Below are 17,189 nucleotides of genomic sequence, written 5' to 3'. Positions count from 1 at the left end.
GGGAAGTAGGTTTCACCTCAGGACAGAGGAGAACCTCTCTTACACTGCCCGAGGGAGCGAATCCTCCCCTCCCACCACTCCCCATGGTTCCCAGGCACGGGCTGCATGATCACTGGGGCTGCAGAGAACATGGGCGGGGGACAGACCCGCCCCTGCGACTTGATTGGTTTGTCATACAGTGTGTGTTTAAAAAGGTGTTTTAATACTGGACTCTGGGTTTTCAGTGTTTTCTGGGTATTCTAGCTTGTCTCTAGCATTGAGATGGTAGGTTTTTTATATCAAATACCACGTAAATGCGGAGCACTGTGTGTACCTCAGTTACTGCTGGGCAGCATGACCACGCTCACCTCCCTCCGGATAACGGCAAGTTTGCTTTGATCATTTCGTAGAATCGGTGAAGGGAGAGCGTGCTGGAGCTTGGGAAACGCGTACACAGCCCTAGGCAACCACGAGCAAGCCATGCACTTTGCTGAAAAGCACCTGGAGATTTCGAGAGAGGTAAGGAGCCGAAAGGCTGGTCTGTGCTGCTGTGACTCCCGGTCGGCAGGGACAGCCTGGCACTGCCAGGATCACTCCTCTGCGGCCAGTGCTGAGCCGATATTGTTCCCAGCATCTGAGATGCTGATCGGAGGTGTGTTCGAACTGGCCTTGATGTGGATTCTGAGGCTGGTTTCCAGGGACCGGACGGAATATGCCCGCCACGCCCCCAGTTCATGGACCAGCAGTGTGTGTGGGAGGAAAAGCACGGCTTTTAGAATCAAGGGCTGGCTCCTGCTACAGTCCTGCCATCTGCCTATTTGAGCTTAGAAACCTTTCTGAGCCTCACTTCTGTCATCTGTAAAATGGGAATATCTAGCTTGCAAGTCATCATAAGGATGAGATAATATCTATAAAGTGGCCCTGGCCAGTGGTCTCAGTGGTTAGAATGTCACCCCATGCACCAAAGGGTTGCAGGTCCAATCCCTGAGCCCCAGTTGGTCGGGAGACAACCAATCAATGTGTCTCATATCGCTGTTTCTCTCTGTCTCCACCCCTCCCTCCCTCCCTCTCTAAAAATCAATCCTTGAGTAAGGATTTTTAAAAAGTATATGAAGGATATATACATATAAGCACACATATATATGCCTAAGATGATGTCTAGTGCTGGCTTAATAAATGTTAGCTACTACTATAGTATGGAAATAAAATATTCTAAGGAAATTTAATTCATATGATGCCAAGTTAATGTGTCACAGAAGAACCACACTATTATTTAATACTAGAGGCCCGCTGCATGACATTCGTGCACTGTGGGAGGGAATCCCTCAGCCCGGCCTGTGCCCTCTCGCAGTCTGGGAGCCCTAGGGGGATGTCCGTCAGTCCGACATCCTTAGTGCTGCTGCGGCAGCGGGCTCCCGCCACCGCCACCGCCGCTGTGCTCACCAGCCATGAGCCCGGCTTCTGGCTGAGCGCCTGTGGGAGCGCACTGATCACCAGGGGCAGCTCCTGCGTTGAGCGTCTTCCCCCTGGTGGTCATAGCGACTGGTCATTTCCACCATTCGGTCAATTTGTATATTAGCCTTTTATTACATAGGATGATCACAGATTAAGAGCAATCTAATATTTAGAGAACTAAAGAGCTGATCAAATAAAATTAGCTGTCCTATTGTCATGTTTTAGAAACTTCCCTTTTCTTCTATAAAAATCCCATTTAATTCATAGTCTCCTAATTCCAGTCGGTTCACAACATTCTCATCTAGTCTTCACGTTCTCTGTCCTTCCTCTGACACACACATGCTGTGGTTGTAGGTCGGGGACAGCAGCGGCGAGCTAACAGCGCGGCTGAACCTCTCAGACCTTCAGATGGTTCTCGGGCTGAGCTACAGCACAAACACCTCAGTGATGTCTGAAAACATTGAAATTGATAACAGCTCGCACGGTAAGTAATGGGTCTTCAAAACCCAACTGCATCCTTAAGGTTCACATTTAAATTGGTCATCACATGTTCACCAAATCCAGAGGATATATAACATAGGAAGTTCAACATTTTATTAACACAGGTTAATGACATTAAAACAAGGATTTGGGAGATTTTTAAAATCTGAAATTTGGTTCTTTATAAAAAGACTAACAGATATACAGCAAGATTACTCAAGGAAAAAAAAAAGTGGACATAATCTTCCCACTAACACAATGCCTGGCCCAGATGATTTCACTAGTGAGGTCTACCAGACACTGAAGAAAATTGATTCTAACTTTCCAAAAATTCTGTAGTCTTTCTGAGAACAGTATAACCTTGATTTCCAAACTAGACAGAACAATACAAGAAAGGTAAATTACAGGCCAGTCTTCACTCATGAGCATAGATGCAGAAACTCTAAATGAGATATCAGCAAACCAGGTCCAGCAGTGAATTTAATGTGGTTTTAAAAAATTTTTTTATTATTGATTTGAAAGAGAAACATTGATGAGAGAGAAACATTGATCGGCTGCCTCCTGTAACCCTGTAATCGCTTAAGTCGGAAAACTAAATATTAAGAAGGATGTCAGTTCTCCCCAACTGATGTAAATTTCATGCACTACCAAGCAATTCGCGAGTTATTTTGGGAAACTTGATGAGGCCACTTTCCTTTCATTCAATGTATATGGAAAAAAAAAAAAAAAAGCCTGAGAACTGAAAGCAAAGCATGAAAAACAAGAAATGGGATCATGTCTTGACATCACCCACAGGTACATAGATTTTAGAGCTGCAGTAACTAAAACGGTGTGCTGTGGGCATAGAGACAGACCCGAGGAAGGACAGACAGAACCTATACTTATATGCCTTCCTATATGGAAACTGTTACCTCACAAAAATGAATCCTTGCTGGATTAAAGATTTAAATATGGAAAACATTTAGAGCAGCAACGAGGCTGCTGGCTGACATTGCTGACTCTCTATCAGGCATTGCACTGACCCCTTACAGACGACGAGGAATTACCCCACACAGCGTGTCTTTATGACGCAAACACCGAGTCAGAGGAACTGCCCGAGGGAGGGAGTGGTCTCCTGAGTCTGTGCCAGGGGTCCTCAAACTTTTTAAACCGGGGGCCAGTTCACTGTCCCTCAGACCGTTGGAGGGCCGGACTATAGTTTAAAAAAAAACTAGTCGGCTGCCAAGCAACAGGCAGCGGTGGCAAAAACACCCGGCGGGACGGATAAATGTTTTCGGCGGGCCGCAGTTTGAGGACCCCTGGTCTGTGCTGTGCCGCCTCTGCATGTAGTGTATCTTCATGATGCCCGAGGGGAAGGATGTCTCAGGCAGAAAACAAAACCACTAAGGAAAAGACTGATGTTGAAATTAAGAACTTTGTTAAAAGAACCCATAAAGAGGTAAAACACTGAGAGGACAATGCCACACAGTATGATTAAAAAGGGATTTGTATTCTCACTGTGTAAGAACTCCTATGAATTAGGACCAAGATAAATAACCCACCTAAAAAACGGGCAAAAGCGATGAACAGAAGAAACACAAACAGCCCAAAGGTACTCACAGATATTTAACTTCATTGAGTCAGGGAAAACCACAGTGAAGTAATTCTGAAACCTATGCAGTAGAGGGAAAGATCTGGTAATACCAGTATTGAAACGATGTGGGTGATGGAGTCTTATGCAATACTGATTGGAATAGAAATTGGTCTATTTTGAAGAATAACTTGGCAGCGTTGTGGTAAAGTTGAAGGTGTACCAACCTTATGGTCCAGCAATTCTGCTCCAGTTACAGAGCCCAGTATCCAACCTGGGAGAGACACTTGCACACTAAGAGAGGTCCAGGAATTTCTGGAGTAGTATCGCTTACAGTAAAAAATTGGGAGCAACCTAAATATCTGTCTTAGTAAAACGAATCTGTAAATAATTTCCTAGTCTTAAAAAGGCAATGAAAATTAATTAAACCAAATTATACATATCAACTTGGACGAGTCTCACAAATGTAAGGGTGCTCCAAGGAAGTAAGTTAGAGTAGCGGTCGCCAATCGGTGGCCCGTGAGGTCTGAAAGGTTGGTGACCGCTGAGTTAGAGGATATGTACAGTATGAGACCATTTATATAATGTATATAATAAGCTTTATTGCTTAGCTATACACATATTTTAATAAAAACATGAAAAATTATAGGAAGAGAGAGGGACATTGTTGGGGGAGTTAATGTGTTGGTAACGGTTTATTTTTTAAGCTGGGTAGGTATCATGTTTTCCTTATGCCTTTTAAAATATTGCTTCTCTTTAGAAGATTGAGGTGGAATGAAAGTTTTTTACGTTTAATGATAATTTTGTTGAAGAAATGTTGAACTTTTTAACATACTTTCTGACAGGCAGTAAACCTGTCATCTAATGAAACCTTAAATGAAATGGGTAACTAAAGTTATGTAGTGCTTGGCTGTTATTTTGATTCTTACCCCAAAATTGAAGGCCTAAAGCCTTTTCCTTATGTTTTTACTTACGTAAATCCCTCTCCAGTTTGTCTGGGTTTATTTTTAAGACGTTAGGACAAAGACAATTATTATAAACGCTTTTCCTAAATTAAGGGTCAATGTTAGTAACCCAAGTTAGTTTCCAAGCAAAATGTAACTTTCTTACATCAAGAGATGTAAGGCCATAGTCTGTTGAGAGCGAGGCCATAGTCTATTTCTATAGAAAACTGTTTTTTAAAAAATATTTTTTTATTGATTTCAGAGAGGGGAGATAGATAGAAACATTAATATAGAGAATTATTGGCTGCTTCCTGCACACCCCCTACTGGGGATCAAGCCTGCAACCTGGGCATGTGCCCTTGGCTGGAATCAAACCTGGGACCCTTCAGTCCGCAGGCTGACGCTCTATCCACTGAGCCAAACCAGCTAAGGCTAGAAAATTATTCTTAACACGTGGTACAGATTTCCTACTTCCATATGGGTTTGTGTAACAGACTTTAAAATTCAATGACAAATGCTAGAGTGATGCTGAATTTGTAGTGTTAAGGTCTCCCTGGTTTATTTAAATTGCTTTTTTACAAAGGTGCACGCCCCAAGTTTGGACGCCGACACAGTATGGAAAACATGGAACTTATGAAATTAACACCAGACAAGGTGGGTAGTTTTTATATTTTAAATTTCTTAAACTGTTATTAAAAATATTTTAGTAATTTTTAAAAAGTTATGTTTTTATTGACATCAGAGAGGAAGGGAGAGATAGAAACAGCAATGATGAGAGAGAATCAATGATTGTCTGCCTGCTGCACACCCCACACAGGGGATCGGCCCACAACTTGGGCATGTGCCCTGACCGGGAATCAAACTGACCTCCTGGTTCATAGATCGATGCTCAATACTGAGCCACACTAGCTATTTTAGTAACTTTTAATTTAAATTAAATAGTTAATTTTTTACGTACAGTTGATTCTCATTATTCATGGACTCCATATTTATAGAGTTGTCTACTCACTAAAATTTGTGACTTCCAAAAAATATTCATGGTGCTTTTCCCCTGATGTAAGATCTAATGTTTTTGGTTGGAGTTATATTGGTTTCAGGTGTATGAGTTGATGTTTGTATATATTTCTCCTATGCATTAAAAAATATTTTGAATCTGTTGTTCAAAGGTGGTAATGCAAAACAAACACAGATACAGAGAGCAAACTGAGGGTTGCCAGATGGGAGGGGGTTTGGTGGGCTGGGTGAAAAGGATTTAGAAATTGGCAATTACAAAATAGTGACAGGGCATATAGTCAATCATGTAATAACTATGTATGGTGCCAGGTGGGAACTAGACTTAATGGTGGGGGGGTCACTTTGTAAGTTATATACATGTCTAATCACTGTGTTGTACATCTGAAACTAATATAATATTGTATGTCAACTGTAATAGGAAAATCTATTCAACCATTTTTAAAGAGGTTGTTACCTATGTTTAAACCAGATCATATAAATTTGATTAGACTTTTGCCTATTGAGAATTTAGTAATGGTTATGGAAACACTACAGCTCTATTGACAAAAAATGCTGCTGTGTAAGTTTTAGGTGTTAAATTTTGCAGTTAAATTTTACATATATCCAACATTTCTGGGTGTAATATTTAAGTGACTCACACCCAGAATAAAACCCTGGCTCTTTCTCTGACCATTCAAAGTTTATTTTTATGGGATTTCTTATTCTTTGGTTTTGAAAAGCCACCATGTTGTTATGATAATGAGAAATCTACAGTATGCATTTGGTACAAGCTATTGAAATAATGAACTATCCTGGCAAGAAGGAATTTGTTAAAAGCTCTAAGCCTCGCCCTAGCGGGTGTCTCCGTAGGTTGGAGTGTCGTCCCATACACCAAAAGGTTGTGAGCTCCAGGTCAGGGATCGTATGGGAGGCAACCAATCGATGTTTCTCTCCTTCCCTTCCTCTCTAACAAGCATGTCCTCAGGTGAGGATTAAAAAAAAATACAACAAAATGGTCTAAGCCTCACCCCCCAATACTGAGAGAGTGGATGGCGGGTTAATATTCTAGGAAACCAGAGGTGGTTTCTTCACGCTCTGCTTTACATGTGCGTTTATAATCCTGCAGGTACAGAACTGGAACAGTGAAATTCTTGCGAAACAAAAACCCCTCATTGCCAAACCTTCTGCAAAGCTACTCTTTGTCAACAGATTGAAGGGGAAAAAATACAAAACTAGTACCTCCACTAAGGTTCTCCAAGATGCCAGGAATCCCATTGAGCACCGAGTTCCAAACCCCCAGAGGGTACGTATGTTTAAAATAAGGTTCTGAGTCCAGTTCTCCCTTAGCCACGTTTGCTCTCCAAGGTTTGTTACCTGTGATCAACCGCAGTCCAAACTTCAACTGAAAATTCCAGAGTAAATAACTCAAGTTCTGAGTTGCACCTTGTTCTGAGTGGGGTGATGAGATCTCATGTTGTCCGTCTGTCTGGCCCAGGACGTGAGCCATCTCTGTCCAGTGTCCCCACAGTGTACACGCTCCCTGCCTGTCAGTCGCTCCGTAGCCGGTTATCAGATCACCTGTGGAGGTATCGCAGTGCTGTGTTCTAGTGGCCCTATTATATCGTGACCCTATTGTATAGTGGCCCCAAAGCACAAGAGGAGCTGGCAGTGCGGATGTGCCCGAGGGAGAGGGAAACCGCCTGAGGCGGTGCCTGTCACTGATACTTGCCTGACTCATTCAGGACCTGGAGCAGTGCCCCGAGTCTGAGGTCCCTTGCTTTAGCCTTAGAAATACAAAGATTAAAAATTAAATGACTACAAATGCTTTTTAGTAATAACATCGCCATCACGTGTTACTTCTACAAAGAAAACGCCAATTTTTTTTTAAATATTTTATTTATTTTTCACAGAGAGGAAGGGAGAGAGATAGAGAGTTAGAAACATTGATCAGCTGCCTCCTGCACATCTCCTACTGGGGATATGCCCGCAATACATGCCCTTGACCGGAATCGAACCTGGGACCTTTCAGTCCGCAGGCCGACGCTCTATCCACTGAGCCAAACCGGTTTCGGCGAAAACGCCAATTTTTAATCCTCATCTTGTTCCATTGGTGACCTGGGATATTTAGCTTTTCTCTCTGTCTCAGAAATTCAGTGCAGACACGATGGGAGAGGAAGGGTTCTTTGACCTCCTGAGCCGATTTCAGAGCAACCGGATGGACGACCAGCGGTGCTGCTTACAAGACAAGACCTGCGGGACGGCTTCCGGCACAGCTCCGTCCACTCCCCCGAGAGTGAAGCTAAAAAGTGAGTTACCTCTGCTTCTCCCCAATTCTCATAGCTCCCTTAGTTATTTCTGAGAACTCAGTTCTAATGGGAAGTACAACAGCTGAGCCCAAATACTGGCATTTGTGCAGGTCGAACAAGGCGGGTGTCAGTTCCCGAGTGTATCTGCCTCCCTGCTCCTCTTAGGGAAGCGGTTCTCAACCTGTGGGTCTCGACCCCTTTGGCGGTCGAACGACCCTTTCACAGGGGTCGCCTAAGACCATCCTGCATATCAGATATTTACATTATGATTCATAACAATAGCAGCATTACAGTTATGAAGTAGCAACGAAAATAATTTTATGGTTGGCTCACAACATGAGGAACTGTAGCAGCATTAGGAAGGTTGAGAACCACTGTCTTAGGGAAGAAAACGACAGTTGTATGTAATACGAAGGTGCTTCCCATCTGGATGAAAAGAAACTTCTGAAACAGGTGACTTCCTCTGCCCTAGAGCAGCGGTCGCCAACCTTTCGGACCTCACGGACCCCTGGTTGCCGACTGCCGCCCTAGGGCACCTGCCCGCAGCACTTAACTCTAAGTGTAGTTATTAGCTCGATGGTTCCTATCCAGGTGGAATGAGAACACTGTCCCACTTGTCCTGTCAGACACATTATGGAAGAGAAACAACTTCACCTTGTAAAATCGAGCTCTGCACAAGAGGGAAATGCAGTAACATTGGAAGCACCCCCAAATGGACGTTAGGGGTTCTCTGGATCCACTCCCCTGTCCACCAGAAACAGAGCCAAGCAGGAAGGAGCTGTGTCTGTAACTAATATGCCTGATGTTTGGGCGGTTTCCTGTTCGTAGCACCATCTGTCTCCGTGGTGTCCCCCAACACGGACGAGTTTCTGGATCTCCTGGCCAGCTCGCAGAGCCGCCGCCTGGACGACCAGAGGGCCAGTGTCAGTAACTTGCCAGGGCTTCGTCTGACCCCAAACAACAACCAGTCTGTCCTGGGCCACCTGGTGGCGAGTGACAAGGAGCCTGACGAAGACTTCTTCGACATCCTCGTCAAGTGTCAGGTACGTGCCTGTTCGCGTCACGCTGTGCCTGGCTCTGGCGGGATTAGGATTCTGCGGCGGGCAGGGCTGTTTGGTGAGGTGACGTGGAGAAAAGACTCAAAGAAATGGGAGAAAACCTGCAAAAGAGCCCGTCTGCCCTAACCTTTAGGAGCAGCATCAGGAGCAACCAGTGGCTAAGTTAGTGTAGGGCCCTTTCTAGACTGTTTAGCGTTTGGGAGAAATGCTCACAGTGCAGTAGCTTTCACATTTCAGCTGTTTCAATAATTACTAACCACTGAGCTTCGGGAAAGAGGAAAAGAATGCTTATTTTCACTGAGAAGAGGCATTTCCTCTGTCTGGCCCCATTTACTTAGCCACAGTGCTGGGTGCTATTCTGGACAGTGCGAGGCCTTAGACACGTTTGCAGGGATAAGAGTGTGAGTCGGGCAGCGAGACAAAGGCTGTGGCTGGAGTGTCTGTGTGAGGTGTGGTGGTTTGGGAAGACATTTCTGAAGAGACCGGAATGAGCAGCATTAGGAAGGTTGAGAACCACTGTCTTAGGGAAGAAAACGACAGTTGTATGTAATACGCAGGTGCTTCCCATCTGGATGAAAAGAAACTTCTGAAACAGGTGACTTCCTCTGCCCTAGAGCAGCGGTCGCCAACCTTTCGGACCTCACGGACCCCTGGTTGCCGACTGCCGCCCTAGGGCACCTGCCCGCAGCACTTAACTCTAAGTGTAGTTATTAGCTCGATGGTTCCTATCCAGGTGGAATGAGAACACTGTCCCACTTGTCCTGTCAGACACATTATGGACGAGAAACAACTTCACCTTGTAAAATCGAGCTCTGCACAAGAGGGAAATGCAGTAACATTGGAAGCACCCCAAATGGACTTTAGGGGTTCTCTGGATCCACCCCCCTGTCCACCAGAGACAGAGCCAAGCAGGAAGGAGCTGTGTCTGTAACTAATATGCCTGATGTTTGGGCGGTTTCCTGTTCGTAGCACCATCTGTCTCCGTGGTGTCCCCCAACACGGACGAGTTTCTGGATCTCCTGGCCAGCTCGCAGAGCCGCCGCCTGGACGACCAGAGGGCCAGTGTCAGTAACTTGCCAGGGCTTCGTCTGACTCCAAACAACAACCAGTCTGTCCTGGGCCACCTGGTGGCGAGTGACAAGGAGCCTGACGAAGACTTCTTCGACATCCTCGTCAAGTGTCAGGTACGTGCCTGTTCCAGTCACGCTGTGCCTGGCTCTGGCGGGATTAGGATTCTGCGGCGGGCAGGGCTGTTTGGTGAGGTGACGTGGAGAAAAGACTCAAAGAAATGGGAGAAAACCTGCAAAAGAGCCCGTCTGCCCTAACCTTTAGGAGCAGCATCAGGAGCAACCAGTGGCTAAGTTAGTGTAGGGCCCTTTCTAGACTGTTTAGCGTTTGGGAGAAATGCTCACAGTGCAGTAGCTTTCACATTTCAGCTGTTTCAATAATTACTAACCACTGAGCTTCGGGAAAGAGGAAAAGAATGCTTATTTTCACTGAGAAGAGGCATTTCCTCTGTCTGGCCCCATTTACTTAGCCACAGTGCTGGGTGCTATTCTGGACAGTGCGAGGCCTTAGACACGTTTGCAGGGATAAGAGTGTGAGTCGGGCAGCGAGACAAAGGCTGTGGCTGGAGTGTCTGTGTGAGGTGTGGTGGTTTGGGAAGACATTTCTGAAGAGACCGGAATGAGGCAAAGCATCAGCCACGTGAAGGAGATTCCACAGAGACGGAAGTCCCAGGGGGGTGAGTGAGGGGAAGGTGCCGGAGGGTCTGCATGATGGCCTGGCTGTCCATGGGAACCAACCTGGCCATTCAGCACAAAGACGGGTGACCAGAGTGGCGGCAGAGATAGAGGGCGGGACAGAGAGTCAAGGACGGCTCCAGCCCGTGGGGTGGATGGTGCCGGGCGGGCAGGGCTGTTTGGTGAGGTGACGTGGAGAAAAAACTCAAAGAAATGGGAGAAAACCCGCCAAAGAGCCCGTCTGCCCTAACCGTTAGGAGCAGCATCAGGGGCAACCAGTGGCTAAGTTAGTGTAGGGCCCTTTCTAGACTGTTTAGCGTTTGGGAGAAATGCTCACAGTGCAGTAGCTTTCACATTTCAGCTGTTTCAATAATTACTAACCACTGAGCTTCGGGAAAGAGGAAAAGAATGCTTATTTTCACTGAGAAGAGGCATTTCCTCTGTCTGGCCCCATTTACTTAGCCACAGTGCTGGGTGCTATTCTGGACAGTGCGAGGCCTTAGACACGTTTGCAGGGATAAGAGTGTGAGTCGGGCAGCGAGACAAAGGCTGTGGCTGGAGTGTCTGTGTGAGGTGTGGTGGTTTGGGAAGACATTTCTGAAGAGACCGGAATGAGGCAAAGCATCAGCCACGTGAAGGAGATTCCACAGAGACGGAAGTCGGGGGGTGAGGAGTGAGGGGAAGGTGCCGGAGGGTCTGCATGATGGCCTGGCTGTCCATGGGAACCAACCTGGCCATTCAGCACAAAGACGGGTGACCAGAGTGGCGGCAGAGATAGAGGGCGGGACAGAGAGTCAAGGACGGCTCCAGCCCGTGGGGTGGATGGTGCCGTTTAATGAGACCGGAAGGCAGAGGAGAAACCTGACTGGGTCGAAACAGCAAGAGTTCCCTCACATGTAAATCTAGGGCACCGAACCAGACATTCAGCTAAGAAGGCATTTGGATATGAAAGTGTGACCCCAACAGAGACGTGACTTTGGGAGTCAGCAGCAGGTAACGGTATTAAAGCCCTGGAAAGAGATGACACCTGAGCAGCAGAGAAGGAAGCAGAGGACTCGGCGCTGCAAATCCAACTGATAGAGGAATGTCTGCAACCAGCCAGAGCCGGAAGCCCTGGGAGTGTAAAGCCACGCGCAGCAGTTTTGAAGGATGTTCGCCTGTGTCACGTGCTGCTAAAAGCCTTGTAAGATGATGGCTAAGTAAGATGATGATTAGATTTGACAACATGGAGATTAGTGATTTTGAAAGGTACTGTTTTAGTGACATGATAGGGACAAAGGATGGAGTGGGTTGGGAAGTAGAGAGGAGGAGGAGTAACTGAAGGAGGCGGAGTGTACACGCCTGGAGGTGGGAGCAAGCAGGAATCTTTTCTCAGCAGAATAAGTAATAGGGTCATAAGCTGAAAAGAAAGGAAGTGGAGCACAGCTAACACTTTGTGAAACTAAAAGCCTGCGTGCAGTGAAAGGAACAGGACTGCTGGCCTGTGCTGAGGACTCACTGGAGTTGAACTACGTCCGGGGCTGCTGTGTGTCTTCTCCAGTCACAGCAGCTGAAGGAGAGAGCTTTAACCAAGGTTGGTGTTTTGCCTGGAGAACAGGGTAGCAGGGAGAGAAGCACGTTCCTAGTGGTTTAGAATCTACGGAGAAGGAAGTGAAATGTGAAAAGAAGCCGTGATCCCAGGGATCCAAGAAATACTGAAGCCAACACAGACAGAGCTAAAGGAGAGGGGCATTTCTGCAGCAGTCGTTGGAGACTTCAGTACCCACCCTCTCACTAGTGGACGGGACAACCAGTAAACCTCCCGGGGCTACTAGACACATTAGAACACGCTCTTCCCAGGTGCACAGGGACATCCCCCAGGTAGACTGTACGTTAGGTATCATATAAGCATCTTTTCCAACCACAATGGCATGAAGTTAGAAGCAATAACAAGGAAAACTGGACCAATTAGGAAATTAAAGAGAAATCAGAAAACCTAGAGAGAGTGTTCTAAAACTTATAGGAGGCAGGACTTGGGGAAAATTTACAGCTGTAAATGCTGCTGACATTAAAAGGAAGGAAATAATAAAGATGAGAGCAGAAATATAACAAAAATAGAGAAAAATGAACAAAACCAAATGCTGATTCTTTCAAAAGGCTGACCTCTAGCTAAAGATGAGGCCTAAACTGCTAAAATCAGAAATGAAAGTGGACATTACATTGCTTCTACAGAAATAAAAATTATAGGATACTATGAATATATGCCAATAAGTTGGATAACCTAGATGAGATGGTTTTGTGTTTCTAGTTATTTGTCCAAGAAAATAATGTAAAGTAGATCCATAATTTCTAAGGAGATTCTATCCGTAATCAAAGACCTCACGCCTACACAGGTGAATCCTACCGAACATTTAAAGAACATCAGTGTTGCTTAAACTCTTCCAGAAAACTGAAGAGAACCCTTCCTGTGACTTAGGAGTCATTCTGAGGCCAATATATTGTCCTAGTACCAAAGCTAACAGGACCCTACAAACCAATATCCTTTTTACTACTATAGATTCAGAAATCATCAAAATTCTAGCAAACAGAACTCAGCAGCATATTAAAAGGATTATATACCACAACCAACTGAGATTTATTCCTGGAATGCAAGATTGATTCAATGTATGGAAACTGATCTAATCCTCCACACGAATAGAATGTAAAAATAACACACAATCATCTCAATTGATGAATAAAAAGCATTTGACAAGATTCAACACATTAAAACATTCAAACTCAGAATATCAGGAAACTACTGCAACACGATAAAAGTCATTTATGAAATACCCACAGTTGTCATCATAATCAGTGGTAGAGGACTGAAAGCTTTTTTTTTCTAACATCAGGAACAAGGCAAGGATGCCCACTTCTAGTCAACATCGTACTGCAAATTCTACCCAGAGCAGTTGGGCAAGAGAAAGGAACAAAAGGCATCCAAATTGGAAAGGAAAAGTAAAATTACCTTTGTTCAGAGATGACAGGTCTTTGTGTAGAAAATCCTAAAGATTTCACACACACCAAAAAACACACGTTAGACCTAAGAAACAAATTCAGCAAAGTAACGGGAGATAAAATCAACACCCAAAAATCAGTTGTGTCTCTATGCTAACAATGAATAGTCCAAAAAGGAAATTAAGAAAATAATTCCACTTACAATAGCATCAAAAAGAATAAAAAGGAGGTAACACACTTGTACAATGTAAACTACAAAATATTTCTGAAATAATGACAAATAAATGTTGGTGTTCATGGGTTGGAAGACTTAATATTGTCGAAAATATTACCACCCAGAGTGATCTACAGAGTCAATTCAATCCCTACCAAACTTTCAGTGACATTTTTACAGAAATAGAAAAATCTACCATAAAATTAATGTGGAATCTCAAGGGAACATAAACAAGAAAAACAAAGTTGGAGGGCTCACACTTAGTGATTTCAAAATGTACTACAAAGATAGTGATCAAAACAGTGCAGTACTGGCATAAAGATAGACATATAGACCAATAGAATAGAGAACCCTCTTTGTGTGAAAAAAATGCATGGTTTATTATGTACATATCTATTGATATAGGATATTACATTCCAATTACATGTAAAAATGATCTCTACCTGATATTTGATAATAGAAAATATTAAAAGGAAATAGTAACAAAAATACCAAAAAAAAGTGATTTTAAAAATTAAAAAATACATTTAAAAATATTTATATCTTAAAAGTTATAATTCTTAAAGTGAAATTTAAAAACACATCACACATGGATTGACTTATCTGATTGTCATGATCTTTGTTTTATGATAAATATTCCAGAATTGAATGTTCCTTCATTTTGTGTCAACATTAGTTGAGTGTGTGTTTGGAGTGTGGATGTAAAAGGGGGGAAACCTCACTTACATGGTCAAATGATTTTGTCAAGGGCGCCAAGAGCATTCAATGGTGAGCGAAGTCTTATCAACAAATAAAAAGAAGCTGGGTAAGCATGTGCAAAAGCTGAACACTTACCTAAAACCATATATAAAATTAACCCAAAATGTATCAAAGACCTAAAGGTAAGAGTTAAAACTAAAACGTTTAGAAGAAAACTAAGGGGAAAGCCTCACAGCACTGGGTCTGGCAATGATTTCCTGGTCACGACACCAAAGGCACAGGCAACAAAAGGTAAAGCTTCCATACGTCAAAGGACACTGTCAGCCGGTAAAAAAGCAACCACAGAAAATATCTGCAAGCAACGTAACTGAGAAAGGATTAATCCAGAATATTCGGAACTCCAAAAACAACCAAAAATCTGATTCAAAAATAAGATTTCTCCAAAGAAGATATACAAATGGCAGGAAAAGCTGTTCAGCATCCCAGATCATTAGAGAAACACAGATCAAAACACAATGAGATATTGCCTCACACCATTAGTATGGCAACTACCAAAAAAGCCAGAACACATGCTGGTAAGGATGCGGAGAAACTGGAACCCTTGTGCCTGGCAGGTGAGAGAATGTAAAATGGTGCAGCTGCTGTTGGCAACAGTGTCTGATTCAAAAATAAGATTTCTCCAAAGAAGATATACAAATGGCAGGAAAAGCTGTTCAGCATCCCAGATCATTAGAGAAACACAGATCAAAACACAATGAGATATTGCCTCACACCATTAGTATGGCAACTACCAAAAAAGCCAGAACACATGCTGGTAAGGATGTGGAGAAACTGGAACCCTTGTGCCCGGCAGGTGAGAGAATGTAAAATGGTGCAGCTACTGTTGGCAACAGTATGGCAGTTGAAGAAATTAAAAATAGAATTACATGACCCAACAACCTACTTCAGAATGGACACCCGCAGGAACATGAGCTGCCCACCACAGGTTAATGGATAAAACGTGGTGATAGACAGAATGGAGCATTTTCCCGCGTTAGGGAGGTCCTGACACGGAACCTTAAAGACATGCTGCGGAATAAGCGGTCACAAAAGGACAAACACGGTACGGTTTTGCTCATGAGGTACTGAGAGTAGTCACACTCATAGAGGCAGAAAGTGCATTGGGGCTGCAGGGGCTGGGAGTTACTGTTTAAAAGTGTTCAAGTTTCTGTTTTGCAGGGTGAAAACCGTTCTGATGGATGGTGTGATGTTGCACAACATGAGTGAACTTAATGCCACTAAACTGTTCATATAAATATGGTTAAAATGGTACATTTTATGTTTAGCACAATTTAAAAAAAGTTACTGGAGTACTAGAGAGGACGGTTTGGGAAAACGGGCAGTGGCCAGCCTGGGATGCACGAAATCCCAATTTTAAAGATGGTGCAATTGTTGATGACAATCTGGCCTATGACCGTGGGCGCTGATGCCTGAGGCCTAGGGACTGAGGTGCCTGAGTGTTGGGTGACGTGGAGAGAAGAGGAGGGACCCGGGTGTGTGGGGAAGGATTTGAGGCCCTGGTGCGCCACGCTTGTCCCTGCCTGTTGTGGGAAGATTACAACCTGTGTCTCCATCTCACCAAAGTGACACTTGGTACAAGCCTTTTAAAAGGAAAAACTGTAGTAGGTTTCAGGTCTAAAGATGAAGCGCGTTTCTAAGGAGAGGTGCAAGGGCAGTGTTTCAGCTGCATTTCCTGGTGAGAGAGACATGCTCTCCTTCCTGCACGACTTGGGTGTTAATCGCTCTCCTTGCTTTCAGGGGTCCAGACTAGACGACCAGAGATGTGCTCCTCCCCCCGCTGCCACAAAGGGGCCGACGGTACCAGACGAGGACTTCTTTAGCCTTATTTTACGGTCTCAGGCGAAAAGGATGGATGAACAGAGAGTTCTTTTGCAAAGAGATCAAAACAGAGACACTACGTTTGGGCCGAAGGGCTGCTTGCAAAGTGATGCTCTGTTGGAATTTAAAAATTCAGGAAGAAAATAAGCCACTAGTTACTATGGACGTATTTTTTAAAGTGACCCTGTGTCCCTTCAGAACGCTGTTCAGGAACTGCACCTACTTCTCTTTCCTGGAAAGGAGGAGTTACGGCATGTAACAGCGTGCAGGCTGAGGGCGGCGCGCACACTTGGCATGTACCGTGCAGCGTGTGCACATGGACACTCACGTGCTCTGTGGACGCGGCCGAGAAGGTGCTTCCCCAGCTTCCGTGATCCTGCCTGGGACTGTCCTTGGCCGCTCGATAGTCCTTGGCCTCGGCGCGTCAAGTAGAAAGTTAGACGAACCCGACGACTCTAGTCCCCTTTCTGAGATCGTATTTTTAAGCGCTCCATTGACAATGGCTTTTTTATACTTTACATATAAAGAGAAAATATGTTGTCTAGAAAAAATGTGCTCGACCAATGTGCAGTTATATAAAATAGTCCCATAAAAAATCTAGGTTTCCCCCCTCTAACAAAATCTATTTTCAATATATTTTTGGGCCAAAGCCATTATAAATGAGACTGTGCTTCCCCAGCTTCCGTGATCCTGCCTGGGACTGTCCTCGGCAGCTCGATAGTCCTTGGCCTCGGCGCGTCAAGTAGAAAGTTAGACGAACCCGACGACTCTAGTCCCCTTTCTGAGATCGTATTTTTAAGCGCTCCATTGACAATGGCTTTTTTATACTTAACATATAAAGAGAAAATATGTTGTCTAGAAAAAAATGTGCTCGACCAATGTGTAGTTATATAAAATA

General features: G+C 44.3%; 1 protein-coding gene across 9 annotated transcripts in view; it reads left to right on the top strand.

Annotated features, from left to right (window-relative positions):
• Positions 1–16,907, top strand: part of GPSM2 (G-protein signaling modulator 2) — a 40,916-nt gene extending 24,009 nt beyond the window's left edge. For 8 of the 9 annotated variants that reach the window (XM_014534656.1, XM_014534654.1, XM_014534651.1 and 5 more), the window contains 7 exons: positions 390–498; positions 1,789–1,918; positions 5,012–5,082; positions 6,548–6,724; positions 7,550–7,727; positions 8,556–8,770; positions 16,211–16,907. In XM_014534656.1, coding sequence (XP_014390142.1) covers positions 390–498; positions 1,789–1,918; positions 5,012–5,082; positions 6,548–6,724; positions 7,550–7,727; positions 8,556–8,770; positions 16,211–16,438 — 1,108 coding nt within the window. In that variant the 3' untranslated portion in view covers positions 16,439–16,907. The remainder of the gene's footprint in view (positions 1–389; positions 499–1,788; positions 1,919–5,011; positions 5,083–6,547; positions 6,725–7,549; positions 7,728–8,555; positions 8,771–16,210) is intronic. The other variant, XM_014534650.1, reaches the window with a different exon arrangement.
• Positions 16,908–17,189: the final 282 nt, after the last annotated feature.

This window comes from Myotis brandtii, unplaced genomic scaffold (genome assembly GCF_000412655.1).
Source record: "Myotis brandtii unplaced genomic scaffold, ASM41265v1 scaffold131, whole genome shotgun sequence".
In the NCBI taxonomy this organism is placed as follows: Eukaryota; Metazoa; Chordata; class Mammalia; order Chiroptera; family Vespertilionidae; genus Myotis; species Myotis brandtii.
The sequence above is the reverse complement of the archived record's forward strand: the minus strand, read 5'-3'. Positions and strand labels throughout refer to the sequence as shown.